Raw genomic sequence first — 17,462 nt, 5'->3', positions numbered from 1 at the left:
GGTATGTCAAACCTGTTTTTTTGACAAGATTATATGAAAATAAAAAATACAAAATTTATAAATTATGCCCTCAGGAGTTCGGAGTTTAATGTTAAACATGAACATTTGTACTTTTCCTTTTCAAATATATAATACGAGACCACACTTAGAGGATAATTTAAAAACAAATACAAACTGAATAAAAAATAAGACAAAAACAAAGCAGATAATAAAACTAGAACTGAACAAAATAGAAAAAAAATCTCAGTTGGACGCACCCTGAAAGGAAAAACAATGTGAAACGAAACGAACAGAGGGTTGATGGGAAAAATGAAGTTTTTGCTTTCGTTTAGTACGGATTCATTTTCTTACCGCAGTGTCACATTTTCATTGCAATGAGCCGGAAAAACGAAAGCCAGCTGACCATCCGATGCCGATGATTCCATTGTACGATAGTGAAGCTTAGGAGGGAGAACGAGAAAACAAAATATGCATTGCAATGTCCAATGAGTTATCGCTGGCTCCTTATCATTTCCATTTCCCAGCCCAACATCATCAGCTGGAACAGCTGCTCCGTTGTCGGCTTTTTGCTGTTTTCGGACGATGCTGTGAAAATGCATAATGAACTATTATCTATCAACGGGCGATCTTGTTTTCCTTGTTCGTTCCGTTGGCAGTATTTTGGTTAAATTTGCTTCATCACTGATTTGAAATTAATCGTCAATGGGATGTCGGTGACCTCATGGGAGAACTGCTTAGAAACATGGGAAACGGTGAAATATACTAGTGATGGCGATGGTTTAGATTTAGTAACAAAAATTTCCCTTTCATTCCTACATTATTCAACGCACAAGCCATTTGCACATTTCAGCAGTGAAACAAATGCTAAATATTAACATTAAATGTGATTTATGTCGAGTCGGATTTGTTTGTTTGTTCCGGAAATAGAAAATTCTTCCGAACTAGCCCGGACTAGGACACAGTTTCCTAAACACACAGGAATAAATGTGTCTCGAAAAATCATGAGGAAGACCTGAACTTCGGAGTTTACATTTCACATGGTTTGAAACATCATATCAAATAACAGATCAAAATTTGATGCAGAAACAAATTATTCCGCAATTTTTTTCTAATATCTAAATTAAATTAAAATGGGAATTTTGTTGCTTTGATAAACCACAGTTTGAACGATTCCAGAAGATTCATCTCAGACGTATTCTAAAGATTATGTAAAACGTGAAGCAAAAAATTGAAGATTTTGATTTTGATATGGTCTCTTCACTAAAAACTTCCTAAGTCTAATATCCTTGATTTCCTACTTTAATTGATTTTGTGAAAATCAATTAAAAATTTGATCCATTTAAGCATTTTTTAGACATCATTGGCTTACAGCTCTCTTGTATGGCAGAACGCTACCTGTCACATTTGTCAAAACAAGAACAAGTTTAAAGTCCTACAACACAACACGATCAGCTTTATGAATCGCTTTGATGCAACGAATTAGACTAACTGGACTTCGGTGGGCTAATCACGTCAGTAGAATGACACCGGACAACTCCGGTGTAAAAAAAAATCCTGTAAAATTCTTTGGGCCGTCCACATAGACCGAAGAAGCGTGATAAATCAAATTTGAGATGATTAGACGTTGATTCGCTAGAAATGCTTGGATATATGCTTGGAGAAATGCTTTACGCATGTCACTCGATCGTTAGTTGTTTCAAGAACTCCTTCAGCAAACCATGGCCGCTAGTACACGAAGCGATTGGTAAATAAGTTTATCAACTTTTCTGGTCCATCTGTTTTAAGACAGAGAAACATTTATACTATTGATTTTTTTCTGTAATAAGCATTGATAATATTCTATCACGTCACGATCACGACCACGTCGTCAAAATGATACCGGACCACCGGTAATATTTTTTAGATTCGTCAAACCAAATTCCTGACTAGAATAGTAGCGCTATAATGGTTTCTTTGCCATTTATTATCTAAACGTTTTATGAAGCTGTTGCTAAGACTAGCAACAACTCTCTATGACCAAACAAACTTTCCTCACTTAGTATCAGTGGAGTAGCTATTTTAACTTCTATAAAAATAGTTCGCTAACTTTATCTACCAAAAACCAACCCATTCAACCATCCAAACCACATAACAACGATGGACATCAATCGTGGGATAAGCGTCCCACAAGATTGCTTTACAATGCTTACCGCCCTGAAAAGAAAACACCCAAAAATCGGAAGCAACCGCCTTGCCAATTTATTATGTGTGACATAAAACAAAACCACAAACACCAAAAAAAAAAACTAAATCGAAAACTCGTACGGTAACTCGAGCTACACGTCAGTTTTTTGGCGCAACAACCCAACAAACTCAAGCGTAAAAGTGAGCGCACACTGGATGGCTAGAGGGTGCATTAATATCACCAATGGTCCGGAATGGCTTCATCCATTTGGTCATTTGCCTAGGGTCGATCGATCATTAACGAGGGAAGCAGCTGGTGGTTAAGCTGGTTCAGTGAGGGGTTGGTTCGTACAAGCTGCGACAAGCATACGATCTACCCGGTATATTTATTATATCGGCTTAGAAACGGGTGGCTTCATGGCTCATTGGACGATGGGTTTCCTTTTTCCTGGCCCTCTCACTAGGCTGAAACCTGCTTTTGGGTGAGTTCGTGAACAGGATGATGGTCCGGAGTTGGGGCGGTCGATTATGCACCGGCTGAAGAGAGCAGCTCGTTTTGCTTATGACTTTGTGGATATAGCGATCGAGATTGTAAGAATGATCGAGAGCGGGCGGCGACTGTAGACTGAAGATTTCCGGTTGAGAGTTTAGTGCTATGAGAAATTGTTTTTAAATGTCCTACCATTAGGTCATTGCCACAATGAGTTCCTGGACTTCACTGGAAGATGATGCCGGAAAGGACTGGGCAGCAACCGAATGTAATGTTTTATAATAATATCTATTATTTTTAATGAGAAACATACTACAGAATATGGTTTTTATCGACGAACAATTATGAACTTAAAATAAAGAATATTTACCGAATTTAATAGTTTGTTCTTTTAGAAATAAATTTTAAATATTGAATACTATGAAACCGGACTGAATTCAAAGAAATGACAATTTCAAAAATTCCTTTTGTTTTTTATAAAGATAAGTTAAACCAGTTTAAGTTAAAGTCATAAAAACTAAATCTAAACAATGAAATCACTGAATAAACTTCAACCAGTTTGTTCAACTCCGCTTTATCTCGCAAAACATTACAAAACAATATGTTCAATGCCAAACAATCCTGTTGTTTCATGTCAAATTTAAATGCCTTTCTATCAAACTGTTTCAATCTTCCATACGTATATTTAAATTCAAGTCCTCCCTTTTCTTTTTGCTCTTCCAATCCTCTCCGGCTCGTGGAATCTACTCCATTTTGGCAAATCGCTTATCCCGTGTTGCATAAATTTCAGACCAGGTACCAGGGGGTACAGTCATCACATTGCGAGCGGTATGCAAAATCAAAACGTTCGCAAGCAAAACAAAAGATAATCAAGGTACGAAGGAAAGACAACACTCAACACTTGTCAACCGACGGCAGCCGTCAGGTGCCAGAAAACGAAAGTGTCAGTTCCGCTGCATCCGCTTTCATCCGTGTGGTGCGTACCGTTCCGAGGATGCGATGGGTGGCATTATTGGTGGTGGAGGAATTAAATCGCGCGTGCTCATAACATACGTACGCAAAAACAAAAGTCCCACTAACCACCACCAGACGCAGTTGTAATGGTAATCAAAACGAGAGAAAAACGCACCAACTCGGGTGGGGTCTTGGAAGGTAACCGCCGAGATCCAGCTCAAGGCACCGGATGAAGCCACGGCAAAACGAGCTTGTCGGATGTCGAGTGGGAAAAGAGAGTGAACTGGAACAGCGAGCGAGTTTTCCCACTCTGCGCCAAGGAGCTTGTACGAGGCGGAAGCCGAGGGGCCACACGAAAATGCGCTCCGAAAGACCGAACCGCACGCCGCCGGAGAAAATCTATAAAACTCGCCCGGTTTCGGCGAAATGCAGCACACTTTTCCCGTTGGCCTTGTGAGGCGAAAGTGATCGTACACGACGCTGTGTAGTGAGTTGCGCTAGTGATCGTAAAGGAATCGGACGCTTGCGTCCAGAAAAGTGCATCCGAGGGAATCTTTAGAAGAAGAAGATCTTTGTGAACAGTAAAAAAGGAGTTTAAGTGAAAGGATATTATTACAACAGACACAAAGATGACTTATTTAAGTGTTCTAGTGGCGTTCGTAGTGGTGCTCACTATGGTGAGCACAGTGTTTGCCGGGCGTACCTTATATCTCGGTCGGGAACCGCCTCGTACATTGCAAATGATCGGTTCCGCTAATCCACGAATGCTGCACAAGATCAGTACGGATCTTCAGCCCGACACCTCCAAAGTGATACACATTCAGGTGCCTTACTACATTGAACGTCCGAAACCGCGCACCAAGAAGTTCCAGCCTTGGGTACCGCGCGGCCAACGGTTCGTATCTTCATCGGGTCCCGGATCACTGCAACAGCATCTCGCTTCCGGTCCGGTTACGTTCGGTACGCCTTTCCCCGCAAGGGAAGCTCCTTTCAAAGCGAAACCGATCCTACCGAACGAATTTCTCGCTAATCCAGGACCGTACGATACACCGTTTGTGCCGGTGATGAAACCCAGCCCAGTGAACCCACTACACATGGAGCAACCAGCACCGGAGATTATGTTCGAACCTATCAGCATCCTACCGCTAGAATCGCCCTCGTTCGCGACCATACGCAACCATGTGAACTATCTGAAGCAGAAGCAGCATGCGTTCTTTGAGGGACAAGGACGAGAGTTCGGTTTGGGTGGTGCCACAATACCGGACGAGTTGGAATACTTCAGTGAGCATGAGAAACGACTCGGCGACGGATCGGTACACAATGGAGACTCGGATCGAACGGGTGGTGAACGGAACACACTTTCTGAGCATGATTTTGGACAGAACGATCGGAAGTATGATCGACGGGGTAAGGCTATGAGACCGGTGCAGAATGAGGAGGAAGAGGAGGAGTCCGACGAGGAGGATTTCTATGACTCCGAAGGCAAGCAATATCAGGATGATGATTTTGAGGACTCACGTGACGAGACGGATCGAGCGGCTGCATTCGAGCCGAAGAAGGTATACACACAAGTAAGACATCGTGAAATAGTTCGACATGTTCCACGATCGGGCCGTGAGGAGAATGTGGACGAAAATGAAGAGGAAGATGAGGAAGAGAATGAAAATCATGAAGATGGAAAAGAAAATGGCAAAGAAGAATCAGATAAACAAGATGAGGATGATGAAGAAGACGACGAGGAGGAAGATGGTGATCATCAAGAACGGCACCATAAACGACTCCCAATTCGCGAACGTCTTAACCTGCAGCGTAAGAACATCGTCTACTCGGAGAAGGGACATCAGGCGGACAAGTTTGATCACGGTTCGGAAGAATCTTTTGGCGAGTTCGAACAGCAGGAGGAACCAAAACCAAAGCGACGTAACAGAATAAAACGATCGACTGAGGAGACGTCAGCACCGGCAGTATCTAACAGGACACTTTCTGACCAAATTGTAGATGTGCTTGCTATGGTGATCTTGGGTAATGAAACACTACCACTTCCCGAGGCGTTAACCGATCCGCGTGAACTACAAGGTGAGGAGTTGATCAAGTTTCTTGATGAAGCGATCCAAAACACCACACAGTATCTTCCCGAAGGACGGCTAAGAGACGGAGAAGTTATCAGCATCGTATCCCCACCGAGCAATGTGGTAAAGTTCCCGTACTACAACCGTCCGGCAAGTGAGATCGACGTTGATTCCGCGTTACGATATGCGGAAAATTTAACCAGCTTCAGTACCGGACTTTACGGTGCCAAATCGATCGACGGTGTGGAGTGTAACGAGGTGGATGTGGAGCTAGAGGACGAACCGGAACCGATCGCGGAAGATACGTCCGGTGAAGGTTTCAAACCGATTCGACGACTCAAGGGACTGGGCGATAAGATAGATTGCTTGAAGCGAAAACACTTCGGCAGCGAACCGCTCGATAATCCGCTGTTCCGCGAGGAGTTTGTTGGGGTAGCGCCCAGGAAGATGTACGTTGGCAAGGGTACAACACCAGCCGTACCCGAGCAACAGAAGCAGCAACCGCAACCGAATCCAGCCGTGGCTGTTTATAACGATGTGATACGTCACATTAAGAAACATCTCGCAAGTCAGCAGCGGCGCAAGAACTCCAAAGCGGACACGGACCAAGACACCGTGATGATTGCTGTACCGCGCATTCTGCGATTAGATCGCGATGATCCCGAACTGTCCGGAACACATCTCAAACGTGAAGCACGGTTAGCATTCCCACAGGCGAACCCACTGCCCGTCTCTAATCACATCAGTGTGCCGATCTTCGACATCAGCAAGTTTGTGCCCCGGTTTATGATGCGCCCGAATGAGGATCTCTTTGCGGAACAGGACCATCACGTGACGACTGTAAGACCACGGCTAAGCAAACCCAGCGTACGTCTACAAACGTTGGTACGAACGGCGGAACAGCTGGCAGAAGGTGCGGTCTCCGTTGAGGAAGGAGTGGAGCAGATACTGACCACGGAGAAAAATCCCGAGCGGGACGATATAGCGGATGCGTTCGATGATGTACTGGCGAAACCGAATCAAGTGCCCGCTCCACTACCACCAATAAAACCGTACAGTGTCGTCGAGAAGGACACCAAAGACAGTGGCCCGGAAGCGACATTCAACAAATCGGGACCACCGTATACAGCGCTTGCACTAGAACCACCGGTAGCGCAAAGCATCCTGAAGCAGCGTATTGCTCCGCTGGAGCGTAATCATCTCGATCTAGCAAAGCCGAAACGATCTCCAATGAAGAAGATACCGCGAAAGTCACGAAGACCTTCGGTCACACGGAAGAAGGTGCTCGTATTCTATCACTAAAATGGTGAAGGTGAAGCACCAGATCGAGATAATGGTTGTATTATTATCTAGTGTTATTTATTTGCTAAAAATGTACCTATAGTTACACACGAACGTACACGAATACTTTCAGTTCCTTTAAAAAATGGTTTCTTCTCGTATAGTAGACCAATACACCGTGACTTACACTAATGGACAATCTTCGAATGACAGCAAAAGCATCTGACACCTTTGCTGTCAAAGTGTTGTTTTGAAAACACTCTCTTTGGCGGGAAAGTGACAATAGTAGTGACATGTAGTAACGAAAACCTAATGTGAAACAAGTCATAAGATGGAAAAGAATGCAATGCCACGAGTGGTACACACCTATGCGCCAGGTGGCACACAAAACAAAACAAGAGCACTAAGGAAAAGGAAATGCGCAACACAGCGGCGATAGAGAGTGGTAATTTTCGTTTTAATTACAAAAGGGGAAACACATAAACAGAAGAAGAAGAGGGAAAAAGATCAATTGAATTTTGTTTTCATAGACCAACAACAAAAAGACCCCGAGAGGATGTTACAAAAAAAGAGAAGAAAAAAAAAATCACATACACAACAAACAATTCACCACACCGATCGGCACATCGTTCGCTAATTAAAGAGAGTAAGATTTCACCCGCCTATAACCTCCATGTGTTGGGTTCCCTATTAATTGAAAGTGAACACACATCAACGGTGCTGCGTGTGCAGCATCATCCACCAATACGGGTGGGCAGCAAAAGGAGGACGTTAATAGCATCCACCTACATTTCCGAATGCACTTTCCGGTACTCGGACAACTCCGTGTGGGGTTGGAAGCTTAGCTGGTAGTAAACAAATCGCATCGATACAAACAGGGCGAGATTTCTAGCGGTCTCTCTACAATACGGAGATCCATTCAGAAGCGTAGCGAAGGAAGCATGGCAAGTCAAAAGTCCCGGCCTTGATGAGAAAGTTCAGCGACACACGATAAACGTCATAGCATAGGTGACAGATGTGAAAATGTGACCTCTCCACAAGGAAAGGGAACAGGTTGAATGGTCAATTGTGACGAGTGTGAAGTTATGCAACATTGTGCACAAACGATGATTAGTGTGTTAATTAGAAGAGGGTCTGCTGCTAGGTCTGGCCGATTAATTGATCCCCCCGCGGTGAGAAGATAAAACAGTAAAGTGATGGGAGAAAAAATGAATACAGATGTGAAAGATGAAGAACCACAGTAATGCACGCCCTTGAGGACACATTACATTGTAAATGCTTCGTTAATTTTAATAAACTCATCAACATGCTTGTCATGCTTGTTAAAGTAAATGTTTCTGTTTTTTATACGTACCGTTTAATTTAATTACCTAAACACAAAAAAGTGGTAATGAGATTCAACCGTTCTAATATCACAATATTTAGAAATGATTCTCCGTGTGTTGATAGTTTACTAGAAAATCACTTCGTGTTTTCTTTATTGAAATTGAAGGTCTAATTTAAGCATCTCCTTATTATAATTTTAAATATTAAATTTTTTGATACATTAGTTAAACTGTCCAGTAAATTAAATAAATGTTAATTGTTGTTAAATGTTGTCCAGTAAATGTCCAACACGAAAACAGTGCATGGCATAACTATGTTACAAAAAATTTAAAAAAACTAAAAGGTGTAATTAAATAAACATATATTATTTTAAATCAAGTGTTTGATAAATGCATATAACAGGGATCACCAAGCATTAAGACAACACACTTTTAAAATGCATTTACAATATTAAACAAACTACTCACTTTTTTGACGAGTGTTAAATTGAGTTTTTAAAAACACGAAATTTTGTTAATAGCCACATGGTTAAGCTACACAAAATAGTATCTCAAAATCTATTTTTTGCTCAAAGGTTTTCATTCTTCAAAACTTCACAAAACAAGCTTTTATGAACAAATTTTTCACCTTTACACTTTCCAACTATCCACCCCTCATTCGAAATATTTATTTTACTCTAAAAAAACAATTAGTCTTATGTTTATGTAATGAACTGTAAAATATTAATTTAATATGGGAAATTATTTCCTAGGTTCTGCTCGAAAAGAAGTTCAAGGTATTTAAGAATCCTTTTCGATAAGTATAGCTCAGAAAGGAACAATAGTCTAATGTAGGAAAAATATCTTCTTTTCAATCAAAACGCGTTAAAATTTTAATTCGAACCAATTTCATTTGACTTTCATAGAGTGGTGTAGAGACGTTTGTATGCGATAAAACGTACCAAAGCACTAAAAGTTTATACCTTCCAAACCACTTCCAATTCAACTGCAGTTTCTTGCACACCAAACTGCAGCATTGCATTTAACACAATTTGCATTCTCACCGTTGCAGATGGAAGGTCCAAAGACGAAGGAACAAAAAAATATAGTAAACAAACAATAAAAGCTCCACACCTCTCGCGATCGCTGGGCGCCAGACTCGTCCATCATTGGATGCTGCAGGGCCGCTCGGTGGGAACGATGGGAATTGGAATAGAACGAACGTTCTGGAACACTGTATCCGATGGTTAAAGTTTGCGAAGTTGGCGAAGAATTCCGCGCACCTAACACTTCTAAGTAATTAATTCCAACAGCAGACGACTTTAGTGGAGGTTAGGTTAGATAGTAACGTTGTTGCGGTATCCACCTGTTCCGGGACAAAGTGTCCCAGCTGGTCACCTGGATGCCCTATTTATCGGGATCGTTGTATTTGATTTGAATTTAATTAAGCGTTCCGATCCGGGACGGCTTGCCACACATTCCCTGAATAATAACTAACCAAAATGGAATCTATACAAAGCAGCTGTTGTTGACGTTGTTCAATATGACTATATTAATCACACCATCCCAAACGACACGTACTGTAAGTGGATCCAGCTGCAGAACGGTTCACTTACTTCCCGTTCTCAAATGCTAATCGCTACTACATAACACACACGTACGATCAGGTGTTGCTATAAGCGTTCAATTGCCCTTGATCCCACGGGGTGTTCACCATTTCATAATATAGGGATTGCGTCCACTTTGTCATTGTAGTGTTTTTTTTTAAATTCCATACTCTCGCAGCACAGCGAATACCAAACCAAACAAGGTCCAATAATCTTCAATCAAATCGAACACGATCACTAAAGCTTGAACCGATCACGGCCAATAATGATCATGATGATGATGATGGTGATCACACCTCAGACCGCAATGTACCTTAATCGGCGTATATTGTTTTCAGCCCTATTAATCGGAATCGGAATTGTTACGCGATTTATACAGGAACATGAACAAAACAAAACCAATCTATTCACACTTACGCACGTGAGCTTAGTTCCGTTGTTGCGCAATGCCAATTTTCTATTATTTACCCTTTTGGTGGTATTTTTGTAAATGTCTTTGCATATAGCATTATTTTCACTTGTTGTATTAAGCGTACCATATGGTTTGCAAGTAATTATAGAAAGTTTAACCTTATACCTAGTTATATCGGCAACTATTTCTCTTGAGTGACGAGTCTTATTGTTGACATAACTAGAGACACTTCCTATTGTGTTGATTTTGTTGCCCTTTTTTCCCCACCGGAACGAGTTTATTTGTTTCACGTGCAAAGATTTATGTCACCCAATCTTGTTTGGTCTCTCTTTTCCAAACTGTCCAACCGGATTCGGAACTTGGCACAAACTGGACTACCTATAATAAAGTTGCTCTTTTATTGGAGAATTTGTTTCTTTTTTTTTTCTTTTCTTCCACCCGAGCAGTTACGCAGTTTTATTTTAGCCGAAAGATAGGATCATCGATTGTTAGCTTCCGAATTGTGGCGATTGTAAAAATGGATAAAATTTGCCATTTTTCGTTTTTGAGTCAAACAGTAGCTAACATTAGTGAGAGGAAAGTGAGAAAAGGAACTAATATACTGAACCGTAGATATAAAACATCCGCCAGATTAAACAGACCGATTGAAGTGTTCAGAAAATGAGAGTTTTGAGGTGAAAAATATAATAATAAATCATTACTCTAAAATTAATCAAGAATAATATTTCAATAAATCGTGGATTTTAGCTTTCTGAATAGTTTTTTTATGAGTTAATAATTCTAAACGTTCTTTAATGCTCTACAGATGTAAGAGAATATCAATTTGGATCAATTTACGAAAATTTATGATTATTTTATTATATTCAATCAAATTAATTTGATATGACATTGCAGTGAAAGACACTTATAAACATCACAACACAAATAATGACTGTATCATATTTTACCAAAATTTGTAAATTACTAAAATAATTACATATTGCGATTGTAATAAAACGAGAGTTAAATGAGTATGAGTATTCAGTATAATGTACAAAGCCAACATAACTAAACAGTCTTGACGGTCAGACTAATCATACTTTTTTTAGAGGGCATTGGATAAGATGAGATAAGATAAGATGACTCAAAATGAAGGCTTAAGAGTACAAAAAATAAAGAATTATTTTAGCACATTTTCATTCGCACTACAATCAAAAGCATAACTATAAAGACACTTTTTCCTTGGGAATAAATGAAATAGGTAAAAATATTGTGTAACGAGAGAAGAGAGAGCAATCAACAAGTCAAAATTAATTTTTTGACATATTTTTGTATTTGTATTTTGACATCTATTTTTATTCCTGAAGTGTAACTGATAAATTATCAGGTTTCCGAAGCGAAGTATTTAAATATTTTTCATTCGTACATAATATTTTTCAAATATGTATATACATAAACCATAATGCGCGATGTAAATCAGTTCGACAATGAATCGACAATAAAAAAAAATATTCTACGATATGTTGTAATGAAGAATTTAAAGGGAATAAAATAAATCCTTTTTTATATTTTTTTTCTTCAACTTTTCCTTTTGTCTCAAAAACGTAGTCATGTTACGCACTGTATTGCATGGGTTCAAAATGCTGTAAGTAACGTATGTAAAGGCTTACTTCTTTTTTTATGAATACTAGTAACCTTAGTACTAATAAATTAGTTTAAAAATTAAAAATAGTTTTAAAAAAACTAACGTCTGCTGGTAATAAATGAAGCATTTTTTAAGTCTGACGATCTTTTCCATACAATTATAACGATTTCAATGAAATCGTTGAAATTATAATGTATTATAATTTTAGTAGTTTTTAATAACACAATCTGTCAAATTCTCGAAAACAAAATTTCTTCTTCCGAAAAAAAAAAATTTGATGATGTACAATCTTTACCCAACGTTTAGCACTTTAAACCATATCTGTTATCTTCACTCCCTCAGTGTAGAAAAAGGTGCGTTTTGAACTGAAGTAGCTTAAATGCCTGCTTAAAATAAACAAACATCAATGCGGCACCATCAAAACGAACGCACTTTGCTTAATTGCTCTAAACAATTTTGCCTTCAGTGAAGATCGGCAACGCCATCGAACGGGTTCAGTCCAGTAACAGGAAGTACCCGTACACATTACACCTCGGAACAACCGACACCAAAGCAACCTCCTGCTCAAATGGGCTCATTATTTGTGGTGGCTCTATTGTGGCTGTTCTGTAAGCGACCAAAACCATACGCTGATGGCTGTTCGATTGACAAACGACGCTCCATCTAACCATCAAAATGGCCAGCATTACACGCTCGGAACGTGCAACGGCAGCGCACTTGGTCAGCTTAATTATAAATGCGCATCACCGTTAAGATCGTTGGATTGAGCTTTTTCTTACGTTTACCATTAACACGAACCGATATCCACACCGACACGATGTTATCTGACCGATTCAATGGCATTCCGATCGTCCGTGTAGGGTTCGGCCTATGGACGATACAGTTTTCAAGGTCCGATGGCTCGTACGAATTGTCACAAGAGAAACAATCGATTCATACTGAAACGGCGTGAGTCAGCTTTTGGCGTCCGGCACGAACTAACCACTAACCGGCGCAAGTGTCATCTGCTGCGAAAGGGAAAGTCTGCTGCCTATCTGGAATATCCGGATGCAGCGGCATCGTGTTGCATAATGTGCATCATTCCGCATGCATTCGCTCTGATGCACCGGCTAGAACGTGATACAATTATTCCAACAAATATCGTGTACAATTCCATTACCTCGTGTGACGTCGTGTGGGATTAAACTGTCGCTAACGGCTCAATTCCTGTGTGATGTGGGATACTGTCTGTGTGTGTGTTTTTTTTTTTTCATTTTGTCCCGCGAGATGTATGCAAGTAGATCCGACTGGAGCCGATTGGATTGGATAATTGAATTAAAATAATAGACCAGGCAGGCGATCAATAGATCAAAACAGGAATTCAAAACGCTGACGTGATGGCATCCAACCTGGGATGGGTTGTTGTATTTTACCGGGGCAAATAAATCAATTTGTGATGTTTAATGAAGCATTGAAGATGTAGTTTTATATAAAATTCTTATTCTTGTTTTAGTTTAATCATCAAAGAGAGGAAAAATGAATCAATTTTCCTCCGTTGTTCCGTCCAACTAAAAAAGACGACTAAAGCGTAATATTAGCCTCATTGAATAAGAATAAGATGGTTTATATAATTTAATATTATTTTTTAAACATTTACATAGTGTTCTTTTAAAGTAAAAAAGACTTTAACATGAAAGCCTCTGCAGCCTGGTAGTCTATATGACAGCAGCATCGGTCTTCAGAATCAAATCCCATCTGAACCGTTCCCACTTATCAAGGACTGACTTTCCAGTCACGTGATAAAAAATGACCGCCATGACCTTATTAAAGTTACTCTAAGAAAAATATTGCAGTTAATCTACTTTTCCTTTTTTATTCCACAACTGCAGCAGGAATTACGCCTTTGTGAGTTGAATTTCCTTCTTTCAGTCAAGTCCTGTACATACAGTACGTAACATAACAGTTTCGGGTACTATTTTAATGTGCTTTTTTAACATGATATCATGAATAATGTTAAATATGTGGCAGAAAGATAAATTTGGTCTAATAAAAGGGGAAAAATTACACATAATAGTAATAATAACACCAAAACGTTTTTATGATTGAAATATTTTAACAATAAAACACAAATCCTGAAAATAAGGCCATAGCCGAAATCATGAATTATTAATAAATTAAAAAATAAAGCAGAAATCCAGCTCTTTTCCCGAAAAACTTTTTTTATAAATTGTTTACAATAATTGCGCTTCTCCAAATAACATTTATGTGTCGATTACTGTTTTTACCCATAAAACACTGCAAAAAAATTTTGATAAGGTATAACGATGTTGTTAGTGTTGTGCTTCTTTTACAAAAGCAAACAACATAGTACGAAATTTCCAAACATTATGTGCTACCTACACCGAAAGTGTGCCATTTCGTGTGCCCTCTGCCAACAAATGCACCACACACCTGATTAGGAAGTCATGGTCAGATCGACACCCTTCAGCACACCTGCCTCTTTAAGGGCAAACCGCAAACATACACACCGTCCGGCGTGTCCCACCAAACCCACCGCACCGTGTTTGTACAGATGCGTGGGATTTTCTAACCGAAGCGAGAAAACCGAACGCATGTGCACACGTAAAGAAAATATGCTGACCCATCGCTTCGGTATGCAAATCATCGGCAAAAATAGGCGACTTCACGACGGCTTCAAGGTCGCATTGGATAATACACACAGACACAACCGTGCACGTGGCAAGGAAGAAAGCATTAATGGGAACGAGCGAAGAAGCGTTGTATATTTGCTTCCCGATGAATTGAAGCAACAAAAAAAAGCAATAAATATTAATTAATAATCGACCATGTCCAACATACTGCTAGCATATCATTTTCTCTTCCATCGGAACGGACGTCTAGATGTTTCCTCGGCCAAATGCCACAATGTAAGCATGGGAAAACAGAACCCCACCGAATGGGGCCCTCGAGGAGGGGAAAGGTTTGTGGGGAAGGTTAGTTAGTTTTCCCGCTAAACGCACATCAAATTTGTCATTGGCCTAGCCACACACTTGCGCACCGTACGAGTTTGCAGAACAATGCATCGTGTTGCACATCTTAATATGGCTTACCCATTAACCACCCAGCATAAAGTTGCAGTTGCAATTGCAGCCACCCGGTGGCACAAAAGCAGAAGATACGATAAAGCACGGAAAGAAGAAAAAAAATCTACAGCATAAACTCACCATCATCATGCTGCATCATGTACTCGATCGTACACGATCGTTTATCGAACATGGCGGGGGAGCCGGTTAAGTGCGTGTGTAAATTGAGCACCCACGCTCATTAAAGTGCGTTTTGAAAGGGGCGGGGAAATCTCACCCCATCATGCATCAGCAATAAAGAGGCTGATGGGAAAAGGGTACAACATAATATCGATACCATCCTCAAGAGAATAGACATTACAGCCATTTAGGGTTTGTTTTTTTTTTTGCATGAAAATTGATGCGAAAATTGTACCCCAACCACACACAAAAACACAAGAAGAAGCTCTCCGATAGTGCTACTAACCAGCACATTAAATGACAGGGGGAGGAAGGCTTAGAGCCGACCTATCAAATCATCCAACCCTCCATTCCTCAGGGTGGTTGTGCAAAAAAAAAAAGACACAACAATCAGTACGACTGACCGAGGAGGGAGTGGTAAATGGTGCCACTAATCAACCGAAAAACACCATGCGTCCGCTTCCTTTTGCGCTAAAGCTTCACATCTCCCACTACACGAATGGAGACAGGCGCGTACGATAACGCTAGAACATGCTGCATCTGCATCGACGCGACGAGGTTAACGAGGCGTGTATATAAGCGCACCGGATAACCGTTTGCTCGTCAGTCAGTTCTCGAAACGCATTCAAAGCGGCAAAACAGCTTCGCCAAGGAAGTGATTCTGTGCGCAAAAAAAACCCCTAACCAGCGTACTTTTGTAAACTCTCCACCTGCAATGGCATCGTTCAAAGCTGTAAGTGTTTTTTTTTTGCGTAAAAGTGTGTGTGTTTTTATATTTAAAACTAGTGTTTAAGTGATAGTGACAATGGGAATAATTTTATTTGGTGCAGAAACACCAAACATATTAAACTGATCCCAAGTGATGTGGGTTCGTCGCTTGTTTTTTAAGCGATTTAACCGTTGAAGTCTTTTGTTCGGATTCGGTCATTTTTTTTGAATTCGTGTTTGTTTTCAAGTGTTTTGCATCGCTGCAAGATGTTATATTTGAGTTTTTTGCATCAGAAAACGTTTAAAGAGCATTTTAAAGTTGTATCGATATTTCGATATGCCTATCGATATAGAGAACATTGCTTAAATGTGTAAGCTGTTCAAAAGGTTACGGGTTCGTCGCTTATTCTCTACACAATAATGACAATTGGAAGAATGTTTAATATCTGGGCAAAAATCTGAATTTATGAAAAATATTGAGATAAATTGATATTGAGAAATATTGATAAAAACAATCTCAATTTATAAAAAATAGAACTTCTATTCGTCTGGTGGTTAGAAGATGCGTAAATTTGCATCTTAAAAACAAATACGAAACATAAAACCATATTTGTTATGAAAATAGCTTTTAACCATTCTAAATTAATGTAAAATATTCGCAAACAACTTACCTTTTTCCATCCGAACGCTTCTCTCACACAGACCCTGTTCTTCGCCCTCGTCGCCCTCGTCGCGATCGTGTCGGCCATCCCCGCTCCGCAACAACCGGCCGCAGCCCGGCAACCAATCGAACCCCGACCAGCGGCCGCAGCTGATGCAGCGGACGAACTGGAAGCCGGTGCCGACGATAAGGATCTGAAGGGTGCTTCCTCCTTTGGCTACGGTTACTACGGCTACCCGGGATACTACGGTGGATATGCGTACCCTGGATACGCCTACAGCTATGGATGGGGTCGTGAGTTACCGGACACATCGTCAGCAGCAGGATTGTATTAATCTGTGGTTTCTCCCTCTATTTCATATAACAGGCTATCCGTACTACCGTTACGGAGGACTGTACGGAGGCTACTGGTACTAAAGAGTGTGCTAGATCACCCATTAAGCCATTGCCATCACGCACCCGGAATAAGCAACGCAACGCATTGATCTGTCTTCACCGGAACATCGACCTACACCCCAATACCCAACCACCACTGTTTGCCGTCCCCTTTTTACTGTTATCTCTCGTCAATACTTCTTCCAAGCAGACCCTCTTCCGATCACAAACTTGACTCAACTTTTTGTATAAGCAATAGCAAGGTACCTCTCTTTGCTCTTTTGTTAACGTTTCCTTACCCTATTTCGGTAACGATACCGAGCTTCTAATCTGTTTCGGTGTTGCTCGTTTTGTTCATGTAACTATTGTATTAACGTTTATATTTATACAAACAAAGAAAAACCAAAACGCTGCCGTTCGAAAGAAGAAACGATGAAACAAACAAAAATAAGAAACTGGAAATTTTTTGTACATAATGGTTATTCTTTTTTTCTAATAAAAAGAGCATAAACAATACGCCGAGTGTTTGACTTATTACTAATCTTAACTAAATCTGATATAATAATTTACCA

The 17,462-nt window shown here is 40.3% G+C and overlaps 3 protein-coding genes across 6 annotated transcripts in view; 2 read left to right on the top strand and 1 right to left on the bottom strand.

Annotated features, from left to right (window-relative positions):
* The window catches only part of LOC125771689 (synaptic vesicle membrane protein VAT-1 homolog-like), a 443,804-nt gene that overhangs the window by 336,498 nt on the left and 89,844 nt on the right, over window positions 1–17,462 (bottom strand). The gene's annotated exons all lie outside the window — the stretch shown is intronic.
* LOC125771679 (uncharacterized) lies at window positions 3,913–8,289 on the top strand. The gene has a single exon (XM_049442574.1). The coding sequence runs from the start codon at window positions 4,237–4,239 to the stop codon at window positions 6,976–6,978; it is 2,742 nt and encodes a 913-aa protein (XP_049298531.1). The 5' UTR covers window positions 3,913–4,236; the 3' UTR covers window positions 6,979–8,289.
* On the top strand, window positions 15,779–17,406 carry LOC125771725 (prisilkin-39). Of its 2 annotated transcripts, none has more exons than XM_049442667.1 (3): window positions 15,779–15,879; window positions 16,557–16,806; window positions 16,883–17,406. In XM_049442667.1, exons 1-3 carry the CDS (start codon window positions 15,862–15,864, stop codon window positions 16,930–16,932), a joined length of 318 nt encoding a protein of 105 aa, XP_049298624.1. In that variant the 5' UTR covers window positions 15,779–15,861; the 3' UTR covers window positions 16,933–17,406. The 2 variants fall into 2 exon arrangements, with proteins under 2 accessions (XP_049298624.1, XP_049298623.1); XM_049442666.1 differs by having other exon boundaries at window positions 16,557–16,809.

This window comes from Anopheles funestus, chromosome 3RL (assembly GCF_943734845.2).
Source record: "Anopheles funestus chromosome 3RL, idAnoFuneDA-416_04, whole genome shotgun sequence".
NCBI classification, from domain to species: Eukaryota; Metazoa; Arthropoda; class Insecta; order Diptera; family Culicidae; genus Anopheles; species Anopheles funestus.
This window is presented reverse-complemented; position numbering and strand designations above follow the sequence as displayed.